The sequence below is a fragment of the Symsagittifera roscoffensis genome, chromosome 4 (genome assembly GCF_963678635.1).
Source record: "Symsagittifera roscoffensis chromosome 4, txSymRosc1.1, whole genome shotgun sequence".
Classification (NCBI taxonomy): Eukaryota; Metazoa; Xenacoelomorpha; order Acoela; family Convolutidae; genus Symsagittifera; species Symsagittifera roscoffensis.
Genome location: NC_087065.1, coordinates 73,300,362 through 73,327,073, shown reverse-complemented (window position 1 = coordinate 73,327,073; position 26,712 = coordinate 73,300,362). Strand labels below are relative to the sequence as shown.

Sequence of the window (26,712 nt, the reverse complement as noted above, 5' to 3'; positions counted from 1 at the left end):
CCGACTGCCCCTTAATCCTTAACAATTAGTTTTTGGGAAAATAAATACTATGAAAACTATCAAATTTGGGTAATATCAAAGATCAAATGTGAATTTTCAAGTTACGAAACTAATACAATCGACTAGCCTAGCTAACTTTAATTTAATTCGGAACGATTTTACTGTGCGTGATAACTTGTCACGCATAAATAGTTAGCTTACGCTTTCAGCACTACGAATAAAATCTTCAAAGCGCGCATAACTTATTCCAGAGCATGGCCAAATTGGCAATATTCAAACTCCCAGAACTTTGCAAAAATGATTGGAGGTAAAATATCTTTTTGAAATTGATATCTTTGGGAGTCGATATCTTCGTTTGTGTAACAAAAATTGTTTGTTGAAACCATTATTTCGATCGCCGAAATTTACTAAACAAAAAACCACCCCAAGCATAAATATTCTGTTTTGTTCGAATGTTGAAAGACTAAGTGTTAAAATCGAGTCGAACTGAATTTGGTAATCAACTCGATTTGGAAGAGATTTTAGTGCGAGATATTTTGCTACCCATGAATAATTCGTGTTTACGCTTTCAGCATCATTCATAAAATCTTGAAAGCACAAAAAATTGCCCAGATAACAGCCAAGCAAGGTCCGAACCCCCAGAGTCTTACCAGAAAACATTGCTTTTTTGATTGAAATGTCAATTGTCAACTTTTTGATTGAAATGTCAATTGTCGAAATTAGTAAGAAAAAAAACCACCATTAGCATATATGTTCTTCAATCTTTATAAATAATAATTGTTGATCTTTAATTTAAAAATCAAATGGAATAATTGAGATGAGTTCCACAAAAGTGTAACGTATGAGTTGTATTCATATATTTTACAAAAATAGCTAGAAAGAATAATGTGTAAACCAGTTTGATGACCAGGGTACTAAATCCTATTTTGGTGAGATGCGTCGACTCGTAATATACTTAAGCGAAGTTAATCATCTTGTGAATTTCTCGGAAAGCTTCGGATATTTCGTCACTCTGAAACACTCGATCGACATTCAAAGGATCTTCTATTTTGAAAGTTAGTTGAAACGATTCAACATCCATCTGTTTGCTTGCAGACTTGACGTTTCTCACTTTGAATAAATTGGCCTTCAAAATCAAAGAAACGCCTGATATTTTGACAAGCTTTGCGTAATGGTACGAGTCAGAATAAATCTTCTCTCCTTGACAGCGGGTCAAGTAACCCCTTGGCATCTTAATCGTTTCAATACTGTCACATCTTCTGTTAATAGTTTCCCTGATTTCCGTCTCTAGACCGAGTTCGTTCTTGTCGAGCCACTTCAAAAGTATCGAAACGTCCAACACGCGGTCGCTAAGTGTTGAGAATAATAGCTTAACTTGAGGACTCGTTTTCACCCTAAAAACACGGGGACGGTCTTTTTTCAGATATTCATCCCCCTTTTCTGGAGGGCTTGTCAAGATTGGTGTTGACATTTCATTTTGCTCATGTATGATTCCATGCATAACATCTTCCAACAAGTCATAGGCGTTTTCAGCACCTATATGCAGATTATTTTCTGGGTCAAGTAAGTGTTTCAACTTTAAGTACTCTATAATCAGTTTCGATCTGTCCGTGTTTTCGAAAATGTCTCCAACTTTTTTTGCTGTTAGCAATTTCCGAACCTCGTTTCGTTTTTCGGAAGTCATTCGTGGATCGTCCAAATCATTTTCATCTAGAATAAGTTCAACTGTAAACTGTTCGCGCAGATACTCACCTCCTTTAAAATAATTATAGACCATGAGCGTCGCTGTAAAACTTTCGGGGCTTTTTGGATTCAGCAACTCGAATCCAATTTTAGACAATTTACTCTTCATGGCGTCAAAATGACATAAATTTAGGTTGTAACGAAAACGATGAGTCAGATTCATGCTTCTTAAATAGTTTTCGCCGAATTGCTTCAACTTTTCCCGATCAATCCAAGGTGCTGCAGTTGTTATGTCGTCAACAGCACTGAAAACTAGTCTTCCAATTTCAAATTCGAACCACGATTCGTCGAGCTCAACTTCTTCAAGTCGATTCCTAACTTTTGCCTTCAGAGTTTCTTCGTGATTCAACTCAGAATATCTTGAGTTTTCCGTCGGCAAAAGCTGCTTCTCTCTACCTGCGCCTAATTACCAAATTTTGATTTCCAAAATAAGCGACAAATCGCAAAACTGAACGCTAATTAAATATTCTAAATAATCAAATACGGATCTTGGATCCATGTTTTTCTTCGTGGGTGTATATCTCAGGTTTTTTAAAGAAATAACGAAAAAATTATTTCCTGCAAATTATTTTTGAACATTTGCTCTTTCATCCGGTACTCTTAGATGAATACTCACAAGGAGCTAGTCAAATATTTCTCATAACCTTTTTGTTTTTATAAATCAGAGTTGGCAGATGCCAGAAACCTCTAAGACGTTTAAAAAATGGCTCTTTCCAGTTTCCCCCCTTTTGACTATTTCTCGAGTTTATCTACCCGTTCTCAAAACGCACGCATGATGCTGCTTGCGCTCCAAGTGACTTAATGCCCCATGCTTCAATTATGAGAGCTTTATGCTCCAATGAGAGCTTTATGAGTCATAATTAATGAGTGATTTATGCTTCAATTTTTATCTTAGTTTTTTTAGGATCAGCGGGCTAAGTACTCTCAATTTTGTGACCAACGTCGGCTGAACAGCATCGGTTGAAAAGGTTAACGATGAGAAAAATCGAAAAACTGAAAATTTTGATAATGAGAAAAATAGAAAAACCCAAAACGCTGACAATGAGAAAAATAAAAAAAATCCAAAATTTTTACAATGAGGAAAATAAAAAAAATAAAAAATGGTGGCAATGAAAAAATCGAAAATTTTGACGATGAGAAAACAAAACAGGCGTTCAAAAAAATGCTGCAACTGTTTATCATGTTGACCAAAAACCACAGGATTAGAAGTAAAAGCACCGAAAACACTAGAATTTATTCAGTAAAAGTAGTTGACTCAATTTCGCTTAACACATTTTGAACACATTTTTTAACACTCATTTTTAAAGTAAGGGGATTTTTTTCTTTTCAGACATTCTATTCGCTGGAAACCCAAAGTTCGTCAATTTGGTACTTTTTAGGACATCCAGTTTTTGCTGGCCCACTCAAAACTGTTTCTATGGGCGTTTTGAGGCGGTAGCACGCTTCGAAAAAAAAACAAGTTTTTTTATCAACACTTACCAACAAATGCCAAAAACACCTCATTTGTTTTTTTTTATTCGCAGAATATTTGGTCAAAATTGAATTTTTATTGAGTTTTGGGAGAGCTCGGAAAATCAACTTTCTCGATCTTAAAACCATAAGATCGAAAATTGCTTCAAATTTTTTTTGAGAACCCGCCCTCACCCCACCTCACAAAAATTCCAGATCCGCCACCGCTAGGGAACGAAATTACACTTCGGATAAGGATCTCATATTTTCATTATCAAGGCTCATTTTGAGCAATCTCAACAAAATGGATATATTTTTGATCACCAGCCAAACTGATCGCAATGAAACACCAATTTGGTTGACAATATAACCAAGTTTGTCGGCGGAGCGAACTATTTGGCGAATAAATGAACTTTAAAATGTTCATGTGATAACTTCTCAGCGAGAGAATTGAATTGCTCTGGTAAGAGCTTTCCTAATATCGGCTCAATTTTTTAGTAAACAATTCTGCTGTCTGTAATCTCCGTCGTATGCATTATTGCAGAAATTGAAAAATCGACATTTTGAATTTCTCGATCGACATTTTAAATTTTTATCGGTCGACATTTTGAATTTTTGAATCATCTATAAGGAATATAGCCCTGATTGGTACACCTACTTTAAAAAAAAATGACAAAAAAATGTGCTAGTTTTTTTTTCATTTTTGTGCCCTTGTACGCTGTGTGGACACAAAACGCAAAAAAGTTTGAAATTAAAACGCATTTTTTCAAATTGAGTTGATTTAAGACAAAAAACGATGGCGACAAATTTTGCTCAAAAATTTTGCAGAGTTAAAATGATATAATTTGTTTTGCCAAATTCGGGCCCTAAAAATTGATTATTTTGAATTTTTTTTCAGTTAATCAAAAACTCGGCTGAATTTTTTGGGTCAATTGCTCACAAAATTTATATCAAAGTGAGCCTCTTATACAAAGCAACAAAATTTAATGAAGATATTATCTCTAAAAGTGTGAGCATAACGTTTTAAAATTGCTTTCAATTAAAAAATTGGTACTTTCTCTATTAAAACTGACATTTTATGTCTAAAAACAAAAATAAAATAATTTCTACGTTTTCTTGGAGATTATACCCTTCTTAAAGTTTGTGAACAATTGACCCAATAGATTCAGCGTAGTTTTTGATTGACTGAAGAATTTTGGTGCCCGAAATTCGAAAAAAAAACAATATATTTTTTCTGCTTAAAATGTCCGCAAGTTTTGCCTTTATCATTTTGTTTAGCTTCAAATCGCGTTTAAAACACTAGAAAAACGCGTTTTTAATTTTAAGTTTTGTGCGCTTTTTATAGATAATATTAATCAACACAGTATAATTGAGAGCAAATTTCCTGCGTCAATTCAATTTAGATTGATTTATTTTGCAGCTTACACTTTAATAGGAAGAAACACATTGCGTGTTTATTATGAGAGCTACTTTTATGCGCGAAGGACCGAATGCGCGAAAGTTATCAACCAATGAAAGTCTCCAAAACTGAAGGAAAGTATTGCCTAATTCTTTCGCGTTTAGGAATACTAGCCTCTGATTGGCTGATAAAATTTTCGCTCATTCGTTCCTTCGTGCATCAGGGGCTCCCCTGTTCATTGTAACTATTTCTTTTAACGAGGCCAATAACGTTCGAACAAATACTTGCAGGTGAAATGTCTTTTTAATTATGTTTTTGGGCATCAATGTTTTTCAAAAAGAAAAAATCCCCAGCACAAACATTTCGTCACTTTCATTCAAAAATGGGCCGAAACTCTTCTACCGGGGGCGTTCAACAGTGCAGAAGTACAACAGTGTCAAAATTGAAAATGTTTTCACTAGTACCGAAAACTGAGGTCATTTGGACTTTTTGAGTTCTGTTTGCAAATAAAGGTAATTTGCTTGAATACTATTTTGTTTTGAAGCAAATGTGAAAAAACATTTTGACAATTTACTGAGCTAATGGTTGATTCATAAAAATTATGACGCCGCGCTTGGGGAAAATTTGTTTCTTTAACATGCGGCATCAATTAAAACGGTCATTTTTGACTTTTCGACGTCCGTCGATTTGAACTAATTATGTTGCCAATGATTAGGGATTAGTAGAAACAGTATTCAAAATAATTGTCGGCACTGTTGAACAGCATTTATTTTACTTTTTCGGCACTGTTGTACTTCGGCACTGTCTTACTGCCTCTTCTAACATGTGGGATGAATCAAACTAAAATGGCAGCGACAATTTCCTATAATAGATTTCCAATTGAAAGTGAAACGGTTACTTACCATTTTTATCAACAATTGGAGAGTCAAACCCAATTTTCTTCACACAAAAAAGAGGCTTAAGGCTTTTGCTTGACATATCTATGATTTCTTCATTGTCAACTTCCTTCAGTTGGATTATACTCGGATAGTTTTTCTGAGTACTTTCAATGAAAATTTTGTTAAGCGATGTATTATACGAAGATATTGTTCGTTTAGCTGCACTGATTACTTGTTCACAAACTTCTTTGCTTTCTGCCGTGACCACAAGCAAGCAGTGTACTGATGTCGTATCCTTTTCTGTGTACACATCTTTGACGCCGTCTATTGCTTTTAATTCGTTGATAGGTTTTCCACTTTTTCTGTATAATGCCACGATGTTGCAATTCTCTATTTGATACGCTTCTCTATAAGCCATAATCAACTCTCCGTTCGGGAATAATAAAAAGATTGATTGTGTCAGGGTAAAGCTCCGATAGCTCCGATTTCCTACTAACGTGCCTGAAAAAGTTTACGCTAAAATAATTCCGGTGGAACTTTCAACAAAATTCCATGGGTAATAATCAACTATCTTTGATTTTTAATTTCATTTTCTGGAAAATTCAAAAATATTTGAGTGAATGGGAAAATTGCAATCAAAAATATTTGATTACAATTTTCCCATTTTTTGAACGATCAAAGTTATTTTCAATAAATAAATTATAAACAGTAGTTTTTAACTTCATTTTTAATACACTTTTTGTTGGAAATATAACTCATTGCTATCAACCATTCTTTCTTTGTTCCTAATATGTTTCGCAACTTTGCTCACAAAATGATACGTTTCACATAGTTTAACAGATTATTTGGACTAGCTATTTTTCTTCAATTCAGTTTCCCGGGTCGAGGTCCGCGACTTATTTTTGGAGTTTCACAATGTCGTACTGATGATAATTCCGCTACCAAAAACTCATAACCTGGACCGGCTTTTATAATTGCGGCAAAGCCTAAACATACCAAATTTCGGTTGCTGTAGTTTGAAAATTAGAGGCGATAGCCGCATAAGTAGTCGAAAAACATGCTTAAACATTCTACGCACATTTCAATTCAACTCAATGTTTCAAATCTAATCCGCTAATGAAGCTGATTGAAATGTATGGGATGGAAAACCTGCCATTATGATCGGGAATTTATTGAGCAGGGTTGAATAATTACCTACACCAAATGAAAAAAAAACTTTTAATTTGACCAAAAATTGCAGGAAAAATATGTATTTTTTTTGCGCTAAGCAAATTTTTGCGAAAGTCGAAAAATGTCTGCAATTGAAGTAAAATTGTAGGAAATTTTGAAAAGATCAGCGAATAAAAAACGTCTCCATGAACGTAGATGTTATACCCTCATCTGATTGGTGAGATATAAACTAATCATTGAAGATAATCTGTATGCTGGCTGAGAGTAAGACAAATTCTAATATCAACTTAAATTTAGTTCTCTACGTTTAAGTGTGGCTGACACTGACCTCTAATCATTCGAGACAGTGCTTTATAGGAACCAGTACATATGTCAATACGTATAAATAGATACTTATTTAATCATCAGACTTCTATATGTTTATCAATGTAAGCTATGTCTATAATAGGTATGAGTTTCCAACTGGTAGTTATAGCACGTAATCTATATCATCATTAATGGATGTTTTACTATAATATCCATAAGGATAACAGTAGATTTGAGAAATTATATCGAAGAGTACCAGATAAGCATTTAGCTATAGTCTGTTATAAGCCTGATGGTGATAACGTAGAGTTTTATTCATTATTGTCAATTCTCAAAAAAGTCATGCAATATGACCATTTTGATGCTTCCAGCTTCTCAATTTTCGTGTCAACGGCCCTTCTGGAAAAGTTTTAGTTCAGCAAACTTTGAATTGTATAATTGGACCTATTAAAGACGAGACTAGTCTATCAGCGTAAATAGATTTTTTGATTGCAGAATGCTTGTTTTATGTTGAATTATAAAACACCACCAAAGTTCGTTTTAATTATTGCAAGTTTGAAATGTTAGCAGCTCTCAAACGGCTACATTTTTTACATTGAAAATTCATACCTGACAGTTTTTTGAAATTTTAGGCCCCAAAACAATACCCAATTAGGGCAAAAAATTGTTTTTAATTGCTTCAATATTTGAACATCATTGAAGAAATTAAACGGCATCCAAGCAATTTTTGTATGGGTTTTTTTGACGTCCATACAAAAAGTTTCTATCATACAGTTTCAAAAGCGGAGTCTGTAGAAAAAATGCAAAATGCTTGTCAAAAAGAAAATTGTATAACAAGCATTTTTTCAGTCGATTTTTTTTCGAAAATTATCTTAAATTGGTTTAAAGCTCAAATGAAACATATTGTTCAAAGTTTTGCTTCCTTCAGAACAACATTGGCATCAAAAAAAAATTAATAAAAAAGGCTTGTCTTACAATCCAATGTATGAAAATTCTATGATATGTAGTTTTCCATAGCAAAAAAGAACGAATTTGAAGTAAACATTTTCTTATTCATTTTTGATTGCAAACTTGCTTCTGTGCTCGAACATACAATCTACGAAAAAAAAAATTCGAATGCAAAATTGGGTTTTTTGTATAAATCTCAAGCAGTTCTTTAGAATGCTTCAGCGATGCTTCTCCGACATGGAAAAAAGCATACGAAAAAAGCAAACAAATATTGATACTATTGATCTAACAGCAGCAAATACACATGGAAACCTCAATAACTAACGGTTAATAAACCTTAACTAAAACTTTGTTATAACTGAATTGTTGCTGAAAAAACGTTAAGTTTCGATTCAAACCTATAATAAAATTGCAGCTTTTCTATGTACTGCTGATCATCCCCGGTGAATTTGATCTACGAGTTGCGCATTTCTGAGGTTTTTAGGTTTTAATTTTATAAACATCATGGCTGTGTGTCACTCGGGACATGCGCGGTTTTGATATAATTTTGTTTGTACTCTAAAGTTTTGCAGCAACTTACAGACAAGTAATGCCTGAAGTTCCAATTACGTCTAAATGTACCGTTTTTTTAAATGTTTCTGTCCAATCTTGTGATAAAGTTTTGTTTTGGTGTTTGAATTAAAAGCAAAACTTTTACATTGAGTGTATATCTTAGCAAAAATTAGCATTGAGTGTATATCTTAGTTTCAGAATTCCAATTGCAGTTTAACACAAAATGAGGTCCCAAAAGATTGACAACGTTTATTTAAAACTCGTCAAAAAGATGACAATACAAATTTTGATCAATCAGAATCGAAATAAGAATAATAAACGTATGCCAGAAAAACATACATTTAGAACGTTTGTTTTCTATCTCAATTCTAATTGGTTGATGTTCTATTTGTCTTTTTTAAGAAATGTGTACTTTAAGACCTGTCTACTTTTTGCTAGTTAACCCAAAAAGACATGTCAAAAAGGCTATACTTGCGTGATTCTTGATATTCAAGCTATTGCAGTCGTAATTAGAATGGTATTCGAAAATTCTAAAAATTGAAAACTACCATATTGACATTGTATAGAGGAAAATGCAGTTGTTTAAATACTACTGTTGAACCCTTTCAGACATGAAGTTACTCTTTGAAGCCGTATGAAATAGTTAAAACATCTATACTTTGATCAAGATGTTAATATAGGCAGACAATGAAGTTGTAGAAAACACATTGTTTTTGCAGAAACAAAAGAACATTAAATTTTTTCCAGTTCACAATACCATACGCAATAAAAAGACAACTAACTCACAGTATTTAGTGCTATAAGAGAATCAAAGTCAATTGTTCGTGTCATACCGCTACTGCAGTAGCAGTATTTATATACGTATGTACAGCTAACCTTTGGTGCTCAATCATTATTTTATGGTATGCTCAAGGTCATACGTAAGTGATGACACTGAGATTAAGCGAGAGATCAGAGTTCTTAACAATGATCTATCTCTCAGTACAACACCAAAACAAAAGAAACAGAAAACCTAAATTCAATATCCAAAATACAGTATTGAATTACAACTTGTTTTCAATCGATATCGCAAGGCATATCACATGGCGCAGCCAGCAGGATTCGCAGCTCAAGACAACAGAACGGATATGGGAATTCCGGTATTTTGGGCATCAGCGAATCTAGACCCTCCGTGGCAATTTAAAATTTGGTTCGAACAATTTCTCATGGCGGTTACGGTCAAAGAAAATGTGAACCCAGAGATTATTTTGGAAGAACCAAAAGACATATTAGAGGAACCACCACCACGCCCGGAAACGCCCAGGGATGGGGAGAACGAAGATGCGAGGAACGCTAGGATTCTTAGAGATAAGCTAGCAAGGGATAGAGTAGTATTGGAGAACGAAGACAGAAAGACAAGAGGCCCACGAGTCGGACACAATGTCTTCTACAACGAAGTACAAAAGAAACTGGTGTCAAGATTATTTTTATCTTTGGGTACAGAGGGAAAGAAGAGATTCCTACAAAAGAACCCGCACGTTGAAATATCGAAAATGACGTTCAGGGAAATAACAGATTTGGCAGAAGTCTCGTTTCAAAAGGTAAAATGTGTAACATACGAAAGATACAAGTTATTTACGAGAATGCAAGAATCTGGAGAATCTCTAGAATCATTCCACGCAGCGTTAACTGCTCAAGCAGCCCGATCAGAACTGGGAGCATTGGAAAATGAAATAGTGCGAGACCTGTTCATCTCGAAAATGAAAAACATGACATTGCAGGACACGTTGACATTCGAAACTCTAGATCCGGTGGAAGTTTTAAAAAGGGCTATAAAATTCGAACATAGCAAGTTAACCACAATGGCGTTTCAGAAGACTAATGCTGCGGCTACAGGGGGATCAAGTAGCAATTACACCTCGGGTGTGAGGGTAAAACAGGAACCTGTAATGGCAGTTCGAAATTTGGAGGGGACAACCAAAACTCCAAATAGAAGAGAAACGCATAAAAGACAGAATAATAACAAGAATCAAAACACGAAAACAAAACCATGTAATAGATGTGGAAGGACGTTTGAACAGGGACACCTAAAAAATTGTCCAGCGATGGGGAAAACCTGTAAACACTGTGGCAAACCCAATCATTTCGCTAAAATGTGCAGATCCCAACAAGTAAGTGAAGTTGCGGAAGAATCGGAAGGATCGGTAGAGGAATGCGATCAGATCAGTGAAGGTGTTGGGTCATGTAGTGAATTTGAAGTTATGTCGATACAAACCTACCAACCCGAAAATGAGCGAGTTTCAAAATATGTGAAAGACCGAATCAACGAAATGAGAAACAAAACAGACGGAAAAGTGGTACGAGTTCAGAAAATAGATTCGATTCGCGATCCAACATTGAATCGCGTAAAATCACTAAAAGCCATGGGACGAATACATAATCACATAATTCAATTAACAGTGGACACCGGAAGTCACGACAAAGGAAATTATGGAAAAATCAAACAAAGTGAGATTCATACCGTCCGATAAATTGAACTTACAAACCAAATTTGTGGACTACAATAAACAACCGATCAGTATTCTGGGAGCCCTAAAAACCAATCTGAGGTCAGCGGGCTGGGAAGTAAAGGGCGCAACCTTTCTGGTATCAGAACGAAAAACCAGATGCATCATGGGATTAGACCTGCAAGGACAAGTGGGAATAGTGACTACACAAAGACCAGCGCCAAAAGAACTCACCAGCTTTGACGTGCTCATGTGCGAGCAGTCAGAAGGTTGGAAAGAAAAATTTTTCACTAAATTTAAAAACTTATTTGAAAGACAAGGCATTTCGAAAAATCACATTGTCAGTTCAAAATTCAAATACCCACTATGTCCGATTCAAGAAAAGGGGAGAAGAATCCCAATTCACATACAAGATAAAGTCGAAAAAGAAATCGAGAAGTTATTCACAGAAGGTCATATAACAAAACTTGATAAATGTACAAGTGATTGCTTTATCGCCCCGATTGTGATAACAGTAAAGAAGGACGACTCAATAAAATTGGCAATGGATGCAAAACCAATCAATAGACAATTGTTCAAAAACAAATACCAAATGCCAAATGTAGATGAATTTATTGATGGGGTAAGCCAGATTGTGTTAGATTTGAAATATGCGTACAGTCAATTAAAATTGGCTGCTGATACAGCTAGGCAATGCAATTTTAACATTGTTGGCGGAAAAGCAACTGGAACTTACAGATTCTTGACAGGGTTCTATGGTCTAGCAGATATGCCAGCTGAATTTCAAAAGGCCATGGATAGAACCATCAACCACGCCAAAAACACGTTCTGTTTTCTGGATGACATACTTATTGTGTCAAAGGGAAGTGAAATCGAACATGCAAACTTAGTAGAAGCAGTATTAAAGAAATTGGATGCGGAAAATTTGGCATTGAAACTATCAAACAAGAAGTGAATTGGTTGGGTCATCATCTCTCAGAAGAAGGGGTTAGACCAAAAATCACTAAAACGGAAGCGGTAGTAAACTTGAACACGCCGAAATCTCTAAAGCAACTAAGGTCATTCTTGGGAAGCATAAATCACTTAGCCAAATTTATACCTAACGTAGCAAGTCTGACTGAGAGATTAAGACCACTTCTTAAAGAAGAAAATCAAAAGAAAAAATTAAAAAACATGAAACTCCCGTTGAAAAAATTCGAATGGGGAGATGATCACACAGTAGTATTTAATGCTATAAAAAAGGCGGTGGCAAATATTACGAAAGTACACTATTACGATGCAAATCGTGAAACACGAGTTAAATGCGATGCTAGCCATGATGGGCTAGGGGCTACTTTAGAACAACAAAATGATGAAGAGCTATGGGTCCCAATTTCGTTCGCATCCCGATACTTAAACGCCCAAGAAAAAAAATATTCAACAAATGAGTTGGAGTTATTGGCAGTTGTTTGGGCAGTAGATAGATATAAACACTACCTTCTGGGGAAACCATTTACCATCGCAACTGACCACAAAGCGCTTACAACAGCATTGGATGTTAACCAATCGAACAAGACCTACCAATCACGTTTAACCCGGTGGGTTGACCGGTTACTGCCATATCAGTTCAACATAGTTCACATTCCGGGGAGGGATATGGGCATAGTTGATTATTTATCGCGTGATCCTTTCAATGATCCCTGGCCCGAATCAGAGTTAGACGAAAAGTTCGTAGTAGCGACAATAAACTCCTTTCATGAAGCGTTCGACTGCTGGAACAGTAGGCTTAAAGCATCAAGGTCGCTCAACCGGAACGAAAACGTTCTAGAATGTTCTAGAAGGAATGCTAGGAAACAGTCATCAAGTAATGGTTGCTATAGCAACCAAAACGGTCAAAACCGAACAAAGCTCGACCGGAACGAGAGAAAACAGTTTCCACGACTGCAAAAACAGCTAAACACAACAGTTCACCAAAAACAAATCACTCTTTCGTCAAATCAACCCAGCAAACAGTCAGTCTTAAAAAAATTGCAAAATCAAAAACGACCAGTACTGAGAAAAAGAGAAAAAACAGACTCAAGGATCGAGATGTCAGGAAATGAAAACAGATCATACGACTGGTGGTCGAGCTCACCACAAGATTGGCGGAAGGAGGAGCGCGAAGAAAGCCTAATGGACCCAAAGTGGAACCGATCACTTTCCAACACTAACGAACTCTCGGGAGAGGAGGAGATCACAGAGACAGTTCAACGTACGAGAAAAATAATACGAGGGGGCCGAAAAAATAGGGACAGCTCCGACAGCGAAACACGTCATGCACAACGAGTAAAATGGTCGTTGGAACCGGACCAACAAAGAATAGCGGATCAAAGACTGCTCTCATTCTGGCAGTTAAAAGCCGGAGATAACGATGTTCAGGAAAATAGAGAACTGGTGGCTCATACCCAAGAAGTCAGCGACAGCTTGGAACACGAATCGAGTTCAACATCGCCTAAACCGATCGCATCGGCGGAACGGAAACTCAGTGAGGTGAATGTAATAGAAGTGGACCTGACAACCACAGAGGAGGCGGAGGGTGAGGAGGAAGTGTGCTCAATTCAACCGCCAAAGGGACTGGGCAAGAGACTGCAAAAGCAGCAACAAGTAGAGACCCTGGACAACCTCGCAAAACTGTTCGACAAAAACTTACTAGCAGAATTGACCACAGAAGACACGTGGATGGACCGCCTCAGGCGAGTGGTAGAGAGAGGGGACAAACAAGGATTCGAATTGATGGGACCTTATACAAATCCGTTGTGGTCACAGATGGCAGTTCAGGACGACTGCATCTTGGTGAATAATCGGCTAGCAGTACCAATTCAACTAAGACAAGCTGTCCTGAAACGAATACATCGAGGGCACCCAGGACAGGAAGCTATGTTGGGAGCAGCGCAATATCTGTGGTGGCCACACATGAATAAGGACATTGTGAATTTGGCAGAGGAGTGTCGTAGCTGTACCAGATATGGTAAGAATGTAAAATACCTTATTTCAAAAAATTCGTCAAAACCACTGCCACTGCTCACGCAGCCGGGACAAGAGGTACAACTAGACTACGCGGGGCCTATAGAAAATCAAAAAGGAAAAAAAATCTACCTTTTAGTAGCTATAGATCGATTCTCGAAATTTCCATCAGTGAAGGTTACAAAATCCACAAGTGGAAAGTGCACAGTAAAATTCTTGAGATCATATATCGACACACATGGAGTCCCTGAATCAATTCGTTTGGACCAATTTTCAGGCTTTAAGGGAAAAACTCTAAAAAAAATTCTGTTCAGAACTCAATATCGAGCAAAAATTCTGTCCGGTGGGGGACCACAGAGGTTGTGGTTTGGTTGAACGTGCAATTCAAACAATAAAAAGAAGACTGGGAGTGATGATGCTCGAAGAAAATAATTAATCAATCAATTATGTCTCAGCACTATAATGAGAGATTTACGGTGGAACAAGCAGAAAACAATTCAAGTATCCCCGTTTCAAGCACATTTCGGCAGACTACCAAAATCAGAAATTAAAATTGTGAGGGATAGGTTTTTAAATAATTCTGATTATTTAGACAAACAGCACTTGGAACGCTCAGCACTGACGGCCTCTCAAATGAAACGGAGAATTGACCAGTCGAGAGAGAATCTAAAAATAGTGCGCAAGGGACAACTGAGCAGGGATACAAGCCCACTGCACAAGCAGCAGCTAACATCGGACCGAGACAAAGAAAGGGCCAAAGCTCTAAAGGAATTGTTGGAGGCGAACGCCCGCTGGAACTACGAAAGAAGGGACGCGGCTAAAAACGACATCAGGAAATTAGTGGACGAGACAGGGCAACTCAATCCCGATCTTCGAAAGGAAATGATCTACTCTTGGGAGAAAGGATTTGTGGAGGACAAAGTAGAAAATCAATGTAAATCACCACCAAAGACAATACTTCGAAAGGATCCACTAAGGAAAAGCGGACAAGCCTTAACCAGACCACTAAAGGGGAAAATCGCTTCAGAAACGGACTCAACAATTAAGACATCGGCCGGTTCGATTTATAGGAAATCGGATATAGCCCAATCAAAAACGGTACTGACGCAAGAAAATCAGCGAAGCACGAGTAAAAGTCCATCGTCGGAACCTACAAAAAAATTTAAGCGAATCAGTTCTCCAGAACTACTAGAGGAGATGGAATCGGAGGACGAACTTCAAGGAGAAATGAAAATCGCAGATGCAATGAATCCAATAGAGCGCTTTCAGAAGAGCCAAACAATAGTCACTTCAAGGGACACAGAAGCCGGGGGAGGCTTGAATCTTGCAGTCAAAAGAGCAAAACCCAATTTGGCGGGCCCAAAACCAAATACAGAGGAAAACAACATAAACAAGCCGGAGAAGAGCGGAAAGGAAAAGAAAGGCCGCAGCAAGAAACAACAGGGGATAAATCAAGCTGCGACTGCAGCCAACCCGGAACAAGAGCAAGCAACATCTAAGCCGGAATCAGAAACAGTAGATACCAAAATTCAGTCAAGTTCTACTCCGAAAGCAAAACAGCGTCCGAAACTGAAATGCATTGATTCTCACACTCCTCTAGAAGATATAGTTGACACATTTCACAATCGCAATTTGGCACCGTCCGAATGGGAGAAGTACGCGGACCAATTGCTAAAAAGAGGAGTGCAGCGAGTTGCGGATGAACTTCGAGAAAATCCTCAACAAAGCTCGGAATTGGACACAAACTTCGAACCACCACAAGGATTTTCGGACGAATCAAGTACGGAAGAGTCAGGTATTAGACGAAGTTCTAGACAAACGAAAAACAAAGAACCCAAACGATTCGGAGATCCGATAAAGCATTCAATCAAAGAAATATCAGAAAACCTTACAGGAGGAGGTCTTTTAAAGGAGGCACTTAAAGAATACAGAAATCAACTGAGAGATTTCAAAAATCGGGATGACAGACCATTGCAATCGAAAGTACGACGACTCGAAAGACATCTGTTTATGCGAAAATTCGGATACGCTACTTTAGACGAGGGAGTAGATTGGAACCCGAGTTGGGAAATAGAGCTGGAGGAAAACTGAAAAACTTTGTTATAACTGAATTGTTGCTGAAAAAACGTTAAGTTTCGATTCAAACCTATAATAAAATTGCAGCTTTTCTATGTACTGCTGATCATCCCCGGTGAATTTGATCTACGAGTTGCGCATTTCTGAGGTTTTTAGGTTTTAATTTTATAAACATCATGGCTGTGTGTCACTCGGGACATGCGCGGTTTTGATATAATTTTGTTTGTACTCTAAGGTTTTGCAGCAACTTACAGACAAGTAATGCCTAAAGTTCCAATTACGTCTAAATGTACCGTTTTTTTTAAATGTTTCTGTCCAATCTTGTGATAAAGTTTTGTTTTGGTGTTTGAATTAAAAGCAAAACTTTTACATTGAGTGTATATCTTAGCAAAAATTAGCATTGAGTGTATATCTTAGTTTCAGAATTCCAATTGCAGTTTAACACAAAATGAGGTCCCAAAAGATTGACAACGTTTATTTAAAACTCGTCAAAAAGATGACAATACAAATTTTGATCAATCAGAATCGAAATAAGAATAATAAACGTATGCCAGAAAAACATACATTTAGAACGTTTGTTTTCTATCTCAATTCTAATTGGTTGATGTTCTATTTGTCTTTTTTAAGAAATGTGTACTTTAAGACCTGTCTACTTTTTGCTAGTTAACCCAAAAAGACATGTCAAAAAGGCTATACTTGCGTGATTCTTGATATTCAAGCTATTGCAGTCGTAATTAGAATGGTATTCGAAAATTCTAAAAATTGAAAACTACCATATTGACATTGTATAGAGGAAAATGCAGTTGTTTAAATACTACTGTTGAACCCTTTCAGACATGAAGTTACTCTTTGAAGCCGTATGAAATAGTTAAAACATCTATACTTTGATCAAGATGTTAATATAGGCAGACAATGAAGTTGTAGAAAACACATTGTTTTTGCAGAAACAAAAGAACATTAAATTTTTTCCAGTTCACAATACCATACGCAATAAAAAGACAACTAACTCACAGTATTTAGTGCTATAAGAGAATCAAAGTCAATTGTTCGTGTCATACCGCTACTGCAGTAGCAGTATTTATATACGTATGTACAGCTAACCTTTGGTGCTCAATCATTATTTTATGGTATGCTCAAGGTCATACGTAAGTGATGACACTGAGATTAAGCGAGAGATCAGAGTTCTTAACAATGATCTATCTCTCAGTACAACACCAAAACAAAAGAAACAGAAAACCTAAATTCAATATCCAAAATACAGTATTGAATTACAACTTGTTTTCAATCGATATCGCAAGGCATATCACAGTTCGTTAGTCTTTGCTTTTTATACTGTAATATACAGCTTCTCTTTTTGGTTTTCCTTTAAAAAAAAACAAATCAAACGTTGCAAATAAAACGTCTCATTTTGTTATTGCTTACCATTATTTTATCACGACGTTTAATTGCTACTCGCACTGACAAACATACGATTGAAATAAATTGATTTTAATTTTAAATGATTTTTACAGATAAAATTAAAGGAAACTGATTTACAACAGCCAATTTATATACGTAATTTAATATAGAATGGATTAACAGGATTTTTATATTAGAAAATTGTTTTACATAAAAAATCGATTTTATTGCCTAAAAGTCTAGATCCTAAATGAAATCTACATCCAATTTGAAAGTCAATTTGATTCGATTTTGATGTTTCTAGTATTTGGATGAAAATGGAACCAAATTAACTTTCGAGCCGATTTCGAACCGATTGAAAGTAACTTTTTAAACTACATTTTGTATCAAATTAAATCAATTTTGAATCGATTCAGATCCATTACTTAAGTCTTTACTAAATGATCTGTAAAAGATCAATTGCAATCCATTTTTTTCAGTACCAGTACAGCGCTTCCGAGTAATTATCATACGATTATCAAAGTGACATTAGGACTCTCATACCAAGGCAAAATTTCCCTCTGCAACAAGAAAAAAATTGGCTCAAGGTACTAATTTGATGCTCGTACTGCATTTTGATCTTAACGTTCAGAAGTTTGTCTTTGACATGAGATGAGTCCTTTCAAGCAAGTTGAGTTTTTGCAAATTAATTTCAGTTGAAGTCGAATGACATATCTGGTTGAGCTAAAATTCTAACCAAGGAAAGTTTTAGCTGCAGAGCGAAAAAACTGTTGATTTGACTCTTCTGCAAAAACTTTTTCATCTGCAATTTTCGTAAGAAAACTGCATTAATTTTTTTCACGCGATTGATAAATGTTCATGATTCAAAAGAAGCACTTTTTCCAAATTTCTGGGTATAACGACATTATGAGGCCAACATTTCTGTTGATTTGCACTGTTGAAAACTGTTCATCAATTGCACTGGATTCGAATCACAAAATTTCTTTTGACTTCGCGCTCAAATACTTTGTAACGTGAATTTTTGTCGCCACAATTAAAAAAGTTTTTTTGAAAGAATGTCATCGCTAAACCCATAAACTTTCTCAAGCAAAGATTTCAAAAATCACGCTTAACATAGTCGCAAACCCATCTAATTGAAAAAAAAAAAACGATTAAGTTTTTCTCAATTTTGGCTCAAAAATGTGTTTTGATTCTAGCTAGCAAATCCAATGAACATTTTTGCTTTCACTTTCAACAATTTTCCTTAAAGTGGACTCGAATTGGATCAAAAAGGAACGACAAAAAATTTGTTTATATATGTTTGTGAGTGTTTGCCTTTTGGGGTTGATAAAATGTTTCTTTGTTACGGATAATTCTACTTAGTTACAAATAAGATATGTTTAAAAAGTGAATTAATCTCTGAATTAAAACATTAAAAAGTGAGCGGTCATTCTCTCCGTCGGAGAGAATGAAAGTAACAAGGTCAAATCTAAATTAACCAGTTAAGATACTTTAAGACTAATTAAATGAGATAAGACGAATGGTAAGATTCGCAACATTCCCCTTAGTGGGAAAAAAAATAAAGTACTAAGCGCCATGATACATAAAATGTTATCTAACCCTTTTTCTCCCTCTCGAGAAGTCCAACAAGCATTGAAAATTAAATACTGCACGATATAACAAATGAAATTTTAGTGCTCCGAAGGAATGAATGAATTAGAAAGAATGATATAATTCCTAATTCCGGCGGATTATAATCCCTAGTTAAATAGGTAAACTCTAACTGCGCTGAAACGAATTACTAGTAAAGTTATCAATGACTAAATGCGAGTTTTCAAGTTTTTGATTTGGTTTAGCTGACCCTTCCATGAATTTTTCTAGCTCGGCGTTAAGAATTTCACTGTCTAAGTCGATGTAGTTGTCAAAACTATTCACCGCATCTCTCAGGGATTCGTCAGTAGAGGCGATGGAGAATTGATCAGGAGAAGGAGGGTACGCTGGGCCCGGTGCACGGTCCTCCGGTTGAGTGTCGCAAATGTGGGCCTGGTTATCCGAGGGATTCTCTCTGAAGGTTTGTGTGGGGGAGCCCGAGCTGTTACCCTCGTCCAGAGATATAGGATTATTAGCGGAGCCTGGTTGGTTTTCGAACTCGCCTATAATATCTATGTAATATCGCTTGCCATAGAATTGTGGCGGACCAACATTTCGACTGGAACGTCTTAATTTAAAATCATTACCGGTGATAGTGATTTCCTTAGGATGTCTTTCCTCGCTAGTTGCAATTTCGTCAGAGGAGTCCTCTATCTCAAAGACTGGAAATTCGACCGGATTTTCTCCTTCCAATGCTTTTGTTGAATCCGAAGGAGTGTTTGGGCCCTCTGTTGTCGTAGCTGTAGAAAATTCGCAAGGTGTGTGTGAGGTAGTTTGAGGTGCTGGCTTTATACTAATTGGGCATTCCGCTGTATCTGTAGATTGCAGTTGTTCGTCTTAAATCTCAGATTCTATATTAGTTTGATATGTTTGAGGATCTAATGATGGGGTAGGTTCTTCGTTAAAAATGAGGTTATCTGAGATGAAGCGTTTTCTTATCATTTCTCTGCATGGAAAACCTCCGCAATCCATTCCCAATCACTAATGTCCGACGCATCCGACGGAATGAACATGGATTCATCAGCTGCTAAGTATCCTGTGTTCGAAGTCGAGGCTTTATTTCGGTTTCGCTTCGATTCGTTGAATTTAGTAGGCTGCTTCGTTCCTCTAGATCTGGTGGTGACCGGGGTGAAAGACTCTGTGTGTCGTCCTGTCTTAGTGTCTGGTTTCCGCGTCTGTTGTGTCTTCGATTTGTTTGTCTTTCTTGGACCTACTTGTAAATCACTGTTAGAAAAAGAGGGAAAAGAGATATTTCCTTTGAATGAACGGATTGTAGAGGATTTAGACTTTGGGATGGCGATGTCCGATTTTCTAATGATTTTTCCGTCGGATAGTTCAACCGTGGATTTTGTTGAGTTTATTATTTTCTGACCTTAGTTGTTTATAGAAGGGATTTCCGTTTATACTTCCGTTGGTTTTTCGTAGTAAGTTACCTTTAAACGGACTGTTTAAGGACACTCGGGAAGATGAAGGTTTTGAGGTTGTAGGAAGGTCTGAGTCGTAGCCTTTCTCCAATGGTGACTGGTTCTTTTTCGGTACAAGAAAGTCTTTGTATCCGTCCTCTATCCGATCGTCAGCGTTCCAGTCAAGGGCCCTTTCTCTGCTTAAGATCGACTTCCCTTTGTCTAAAAATCCACCGGACATTTTACTAGATTCCAATTGCTTCCAGATCGTGTTCGGTTTTCTATTAAAGTGTATTTCGAACGGTGAGCATTTTATTTTTGATTGAAAGGAAGATCGTGAATTCCAAATGATTTCCGAAATGGCAGTTTGTAATGTAGGTTTTTGTTGTTCTAAAGACATTGCTAATAATTTGATTTTTACAGTATGAACAAGTTTTTCTACAAGACCGTTAGAACGATGGTCCCCAAACGTTACAAAACATTAATTTGATATTAAGAGAATTACAAAATAATTTAAAATCCTGACTAGTAAAACAGGATGCGTGGTCAACACGAATAGAGTTAGGAATCCCATGGAGATAAAAATAATCTTGAAGTAATTCGATTACCGTGTTTGATGACAGTGAAGATGCAATTTTTGCTGATGGGAATTTTGAAAAACGATCTATACATAATAAGATGTATTTATTGTTTCCCCAGTTCTTATCTAATGGGCCGGCAAAATCAAGGTTTAATTCCTCTTTAGGTTCAAATAAAGCGGGAAGTTCGCTAATTTGTGTAGTTGGTATGATGCTTTTTATGTTCTTACCGGTTTGGGTGCATTGTGTGCAATTAATCCCATGGAAGTAAAATTGCCGGTTTATATGTGGCCACCAAATATATTGTGCCAGGTATTTCATACCGAATTGGTCAGGGTGCGATTCATGTAAAGTTTTTAAAACGGCGTTTCTAAGTGTAAACGGTGTAACCAATTTTCCATCCATATATAATAGTCCGTCGGATTCATGAAGGTCTTTCGAAAATTGGTGTAAGTAACGGGAATTTGCGTTGATGTTTTCTACTTTTTTCTGTAAAGCCTTCACAATTGGGTTTAACATCTCATCATCTTCCGTTAATAAAGCAACCAACTTTGCATTGAATAATGTATTAAAATCCAAAGGTCTTTCAGGTAACTTGTGGTTTTCTCGAAATTTAGTTACTAGCTTTTTATGCTCTGAGGAAATTTGGAAATCAATAGAGACCTGTATCCCGGAAGTGGAAGGATTTACTACAATTTGGTTATTTGACATATTTATTTATAAGTTTGAGATCCGAAGGATTACTAATTAAGCTACTGTTAAGAATTAAAAAATAAATAAAGGCTGAATTTGATAGAAGGATTTTAGTAGAATCGGTGCTTGAGAAATCCGAGGCAATACATTTAGAGTTATAAAATTCTGTTCTATAGTGTTTTTGATTGCAGATTGAGATGGAAAAATTGACGTAATTCAATGCTGTAATTACTACGTGATTTCGTAATTTCGTGTACTGGGAATTTTCCGAAATTGAATTAATTGAATTACGTAATGGATTTTCATTATCCAAAGGATTGAGTGCATTATATCTTTTTGTGGTAGTTGCAACTACGAATTCTTCGTCGTAATGTGATGGGGGATGTGCTTTACCCGAAGGAGTTCTTGAAATTAAGTCTGTAAAACCCATATCTTTTCCCGCTAAATGCTTGATAGTAAAATTGAACGGTAGAAGACGATCTACCCATCTTGTCAATTGGCTATGGTACGTTTTGTTTTCGTGATTAGGTGACAAAGCGGAAAGGAGAGCTTTGTGGTCGGTAATAATTTCGAATTCGGAGCCGTAGAGATAATTTTTGTAATGTTCCACCGCCCATACAAATCCTAATAACTCTAATTCGTTTGTTGAATATTTGGATTCATGAGGATTTAAAAATTTTGAAGCAAATGACATTGTTTTCCAAGCGTTCTCATGGAGTTGTTCAAGGGATGCTCCTAACCCATTATCCCATTATGTGAAGCATCGGTTTTTACTCTCGTGGGCTTTTTTACGTCGAAGTGGGTGTTTTCAGTAAGATTTACTATTTCCGATTTAATCTTATCGAATGCTTTTGTGTGATATTCATTCCAAAGGAAAATTGACTTCTTGTTTAAAAAAGGTCTAAGCGGGCTTCCAAGGGATGCTAAATTTGGAACAAATTTAATGTACTGATTAGTTGACCCGAAGAATGATCTTAGTTCTTTTAGATTCTTTGGAATTGGAATATCTTTGATTGCCTTGGTTTTATCGAATAATGGGGCGATTCCAGATTTCGTTATTTTAAAGCCAAGCCATTCAATCTTTTTTTGGAAAAATTTGCATTTCGACCATTTAACTGCAAAATTGTAACTATCTAGCGTTGATAAAATTTTATAAACAATTTTCTTGTGGTCGTTAAAACTTCCTTTGGAAGCGACTAATATGTCGTCAAGGTAACAATTTGTAAAAGGAATATTTCCCAGAGTTGAGTCCATGACTCTTTGAAACTCGTTTGGCATATCGCCGAGTCCGTAAAAACCGGTTAAAAATTGATAAGTGCCTGTTATATCTCTGCCAACTAGGCTAAAATTGCATTGGCTGCTCGTGAAATTGTCTAGCGAGAGTTGACTATATGCATTCTTTAGGTCTAGATTTGTAAACCATACTTCTCCGGCGGAATAGTTTGCAATCTGAGCCGCTACTTTATCCACTAATTCGGGTATATTGGGCATCTGATATTTGTTCTTGTAAATTTGTTTGTTAATAAATTTTGAATCTAAAGCTAGCTTTATCGATTTGTCTTTTTTACAAGTGATAACTATCCCACTAATAAATCTGTCCTCGTCACAGTTTTTTAATTTTTTGGTGTGTTCTTCGAATTTAAGTCTGTATAATTCCGATTTTACTGAATCCAGTAAGTGTAAAGGGACCCTCCTGCCTTTTAGTTGAATTGGCTTTAGTGGTTCGTGAAAGTGTGTTATTTTTGTTTGATTTTTTATTTTTCCAATCCGAAGGAATAATTGTTTGAAGGTTTTGGAAATCATTTCTATTTCATTATCTATGTCAAGTGAGGTAACTGAATTGATAGACTTACAAGTTCTCCTGTTGGTGAGTGTTGTGTATTGTTTTTGTGAAACTTCGATTCTGACTTTTGGTAAATTGTCGTTTCCCAAGATGTTTCTTTCATGACCTTGAGTTAAGAAGAAGTGGCATTCCTTGTGAGACCATCCATTTGAGAAAATTGGGACGATTACCTTCCCAGTGATATTTATTGCCTTGTTCGTAAATCCGCAATAGAGTTCTTTAGTCGCTTTATCCACTGGATAAATTTTCACATAAGGGTCTCGTAACTTCAACTCGTGTAACACATTCTGTTTAAGGAAGCTTACAGGGCTTGCTGAATTCACATTTGTATTGAGAATTAGTTGGTTTTCATTTCCTAAGCCGATATTTAGTAGTTTCTTCAGTTCCTTTCCTTGATTGTCGTAGATAGTTGTTACGTTTAATACAGAGTAATCATCGTTATCGCTCTGTCCGGACTCCGACCATGCGTTGATTACTCCACAGCATTCTCTATTAGCGTGGTCGATATGTACATCCGGTTGTTCCGAAGGATAATTATGATCTGTATTATTTACAATTTGACTATCCACAATATTTACATTTTTACGGCGTGTTTTACAGAGTCTAGTAAAATGTCCTCGATATTTACAAGTTGTACAAGTCGTATCTTTAGCGGGGCAAACCGCTAGATGTCCTTTTGTAAAATTTCCGCCGCATTTCATACATGTGTTAGTTCTTTCGATGTTTAGGGTGGGTTCTCTTTTTACATTAAAATGATTAAAAGATTTGTTGGAAGAATATCCGTTGGATTTAAAAGTACTCGTCATTTTGATGTGGTTTGCTAATCCTTTTTTCGTCAATCAGGGCTATATTTAAGGCTTCTAGTGGAGGTAAGGTTTCCGTGAGAAGTTTCCGTTGGATGTCCGAATTCTTCATGTTATTGATAAAAAAATCTCGAATCCATTCATCTTCTCCTGTGGGAATGTTACATCTTTTTGCCATTTCTGCAAGTGCCCCCCAGAATTGTTCTAGTGATTCTCTGTCCCTCTGTTTTCTGTTTAATAGCTTGTGTCTTTCGAAGGTTATGTTTGTCTTTCTCACAAAAGCTACAGATAAATTTTCCCAAAATTCTTTGAAAGAAATTTTAGAACTGTAACTCTCGTGAACTTTTGGCCGAATATTTTCTTTCCTTCGTTTCCGAGGGCTAGATAGAGTATGGATCTGAGTTTTTTGTTCGCCTCTTCAAGTCTCATGCCGTTGAATTTCTTGGTTTCTGACTTTATTGAGGCCATTTCTTCATCATCGAATCTCTTTTGTTCTCGAATATTCCTCTCGATGCGAGATGTTTTTTGAGCGTCGGATTCATTTTCCGGCGGATTTTCCAATGTTGGAGGAAGTGGGTGATATCGTTCCGATGGATTCAAGAGATTTTCGATATCGATATTCTCCTTTCCGATTATCGCTAGCTGGAATAGATCGCTCCACTCTTCCCAAGGAATTGGTGGGTCCACTGTGTGGTTTTGCCAAAATGAAGGCATACCTCTCACGTTTGATTCGTTGCTGTTTGACTGCGCCATGGTAAAATGTTTCTTTGTTACGGATAATTCTACTTAGTTACAAATAAGATATGTTTAAAAAGTGAGTTAATCTCTGAATTAAAACATTAAAAAGTGAGCGGTCATTCTCTCCGTCGGAGAGAATGAAGATAACAAGGTCAAATCTAAATTAACCAGTTAAGATACTTTAAGACTAATTAAATGAGATAAGACGAATGGTAAGATTTGCAACAGGGATTAACTGTTTTCATAGGAAAACGTTAAAATCATCCGGAAACATAACTTTCACCTTTAAAATTTTCTGAATATCGAAACAAAAAAACCAATAAAACAAAAAGAAAAGTTTTACGAAATTACTTGTTTTATTCAACAGCAATAAAGGTAAGATTCGACTTTCTTGGGAGGAAAAGGACAACATACAGTTTGATGTCTAACATTACAATTTATTTGGTTGAAGAGACTTTTCAATCAAATTTCTTCACCTATTTTTTTGAGTCAGAACAGTAGAAAACAAAATCGCGATTGGAAAAATGAAAGATTTGAGCTCAGAAACATGTGTTTGGGACATCATATGAAAACAATTAAAACAAGCGAGTCTATTCTTAAAATTGGTAGCTAGAATCAGGAGTTTCCTGGAATCAACGACGGAGTTCCTCAAAAGCAACAAGAAACTCTTAAAAATCTTATATTTACATGTATTTGGTTGACAAGATTTTCTAAGCAAAATTTCTTTGCTTATTGTTCTTGTATCAAAACGGTAAAAAAACAAAGTTGCGTTTTTCCATTTTGAAAAAATGAAAAATTTGAACTCAGAACTTTGTGTTGGGACATCCTATCTGAATTAAGCGAGTCTCTTATTAAAATCAATTGCTAGAAATGAGCGTTTCCTGGAATCAACTACGGAGTTTCTTTTAAGCAACCAAAAAGATTTGCTTCCTTTAAACTATTTTAAAGCAATAAACGACAACACCCAAAGGATTACAAAAAATTATGGAGTGGGGTGTATTTTATTATCCGATTTTGTCTACCTCAAAATCTAGAATCTACCTTCGGCACCAAAATATACTAATTTTGAGGGGGGAGCGCGCGCCGAGAAAACGCAATTTTTTAATCAAAAAATTTCCAAAAAGTGCCTAAAAACGCTTTTTTTTGGTGCAGAAAATTTGGTCAAAATGGGGTCTTTCTGAAATTTGGGGGCAAATTTTTGAAAATTTGTCCCCCCCCCCCCTCGAGAAAATCCTAGATCCGCCCCTGCTATCGTATTTAAACCATTTCAACCTTCGTTTGGCATTTTAAAAAGTTGTCTTGTAGTCGGGAAAACTTGTCTGCAAAGAAAGAGAAAGGATGACATGATTTTGATTAGAGGCTAACTTACAAAAGTAAATTTTATTTTCAATAACCAGCTGAAGTATCAAACTTGTTGAGTCGAAATACAAAAAATATATGAACCAGCCGAAAAATTATGTCACTGAGTATATCTAGCCAAAAGTTACGTCATCTGAATGAAATCAGCTTGGCTTTCGTAATTGTTACATTAATATTAAGTAATAGTTACGTATTTTCGTCAAGTTTATTTTCCACCAATTTTTCGTATCAAGTTGCTGACTTCTTGGAATTGTTTTGCAATTTTGTGACTGTTGAGCT

General features: G+C 36.2%; 1 protein-coding gene across 1 annotated transcript in view; it reads right to left on the bottom strand.

Moving 5' to 3' along the window:
- Positions 1-755: 755 nt before the first annotated feature.
- The window catches only part of LOC134844380 (uncharacterized), a 37,831-nt gene continuing 11,874 nt past the window's right edge, over positions 756-26,712 (bottom strand). The window contains exons 2-3 of the mRNA XM_063861034.1: positions 5,494-5,970; positions 756-2,145 (exon numbers count right to left, since the gene is read on the bottom strand). Coding sequence (XP_063717104.1) covers positions 956-2,145; positions 5,494-5,887 — 1,584 coding nt within the window. The 5' untranslated portion in view covers positions 5,888-5,970 and the 3' untranslated portion in view covers positions 756-955. The remainder of the gene's footprint in view (positions 2,146-5,493; positions 5,971-26,712) is intronic.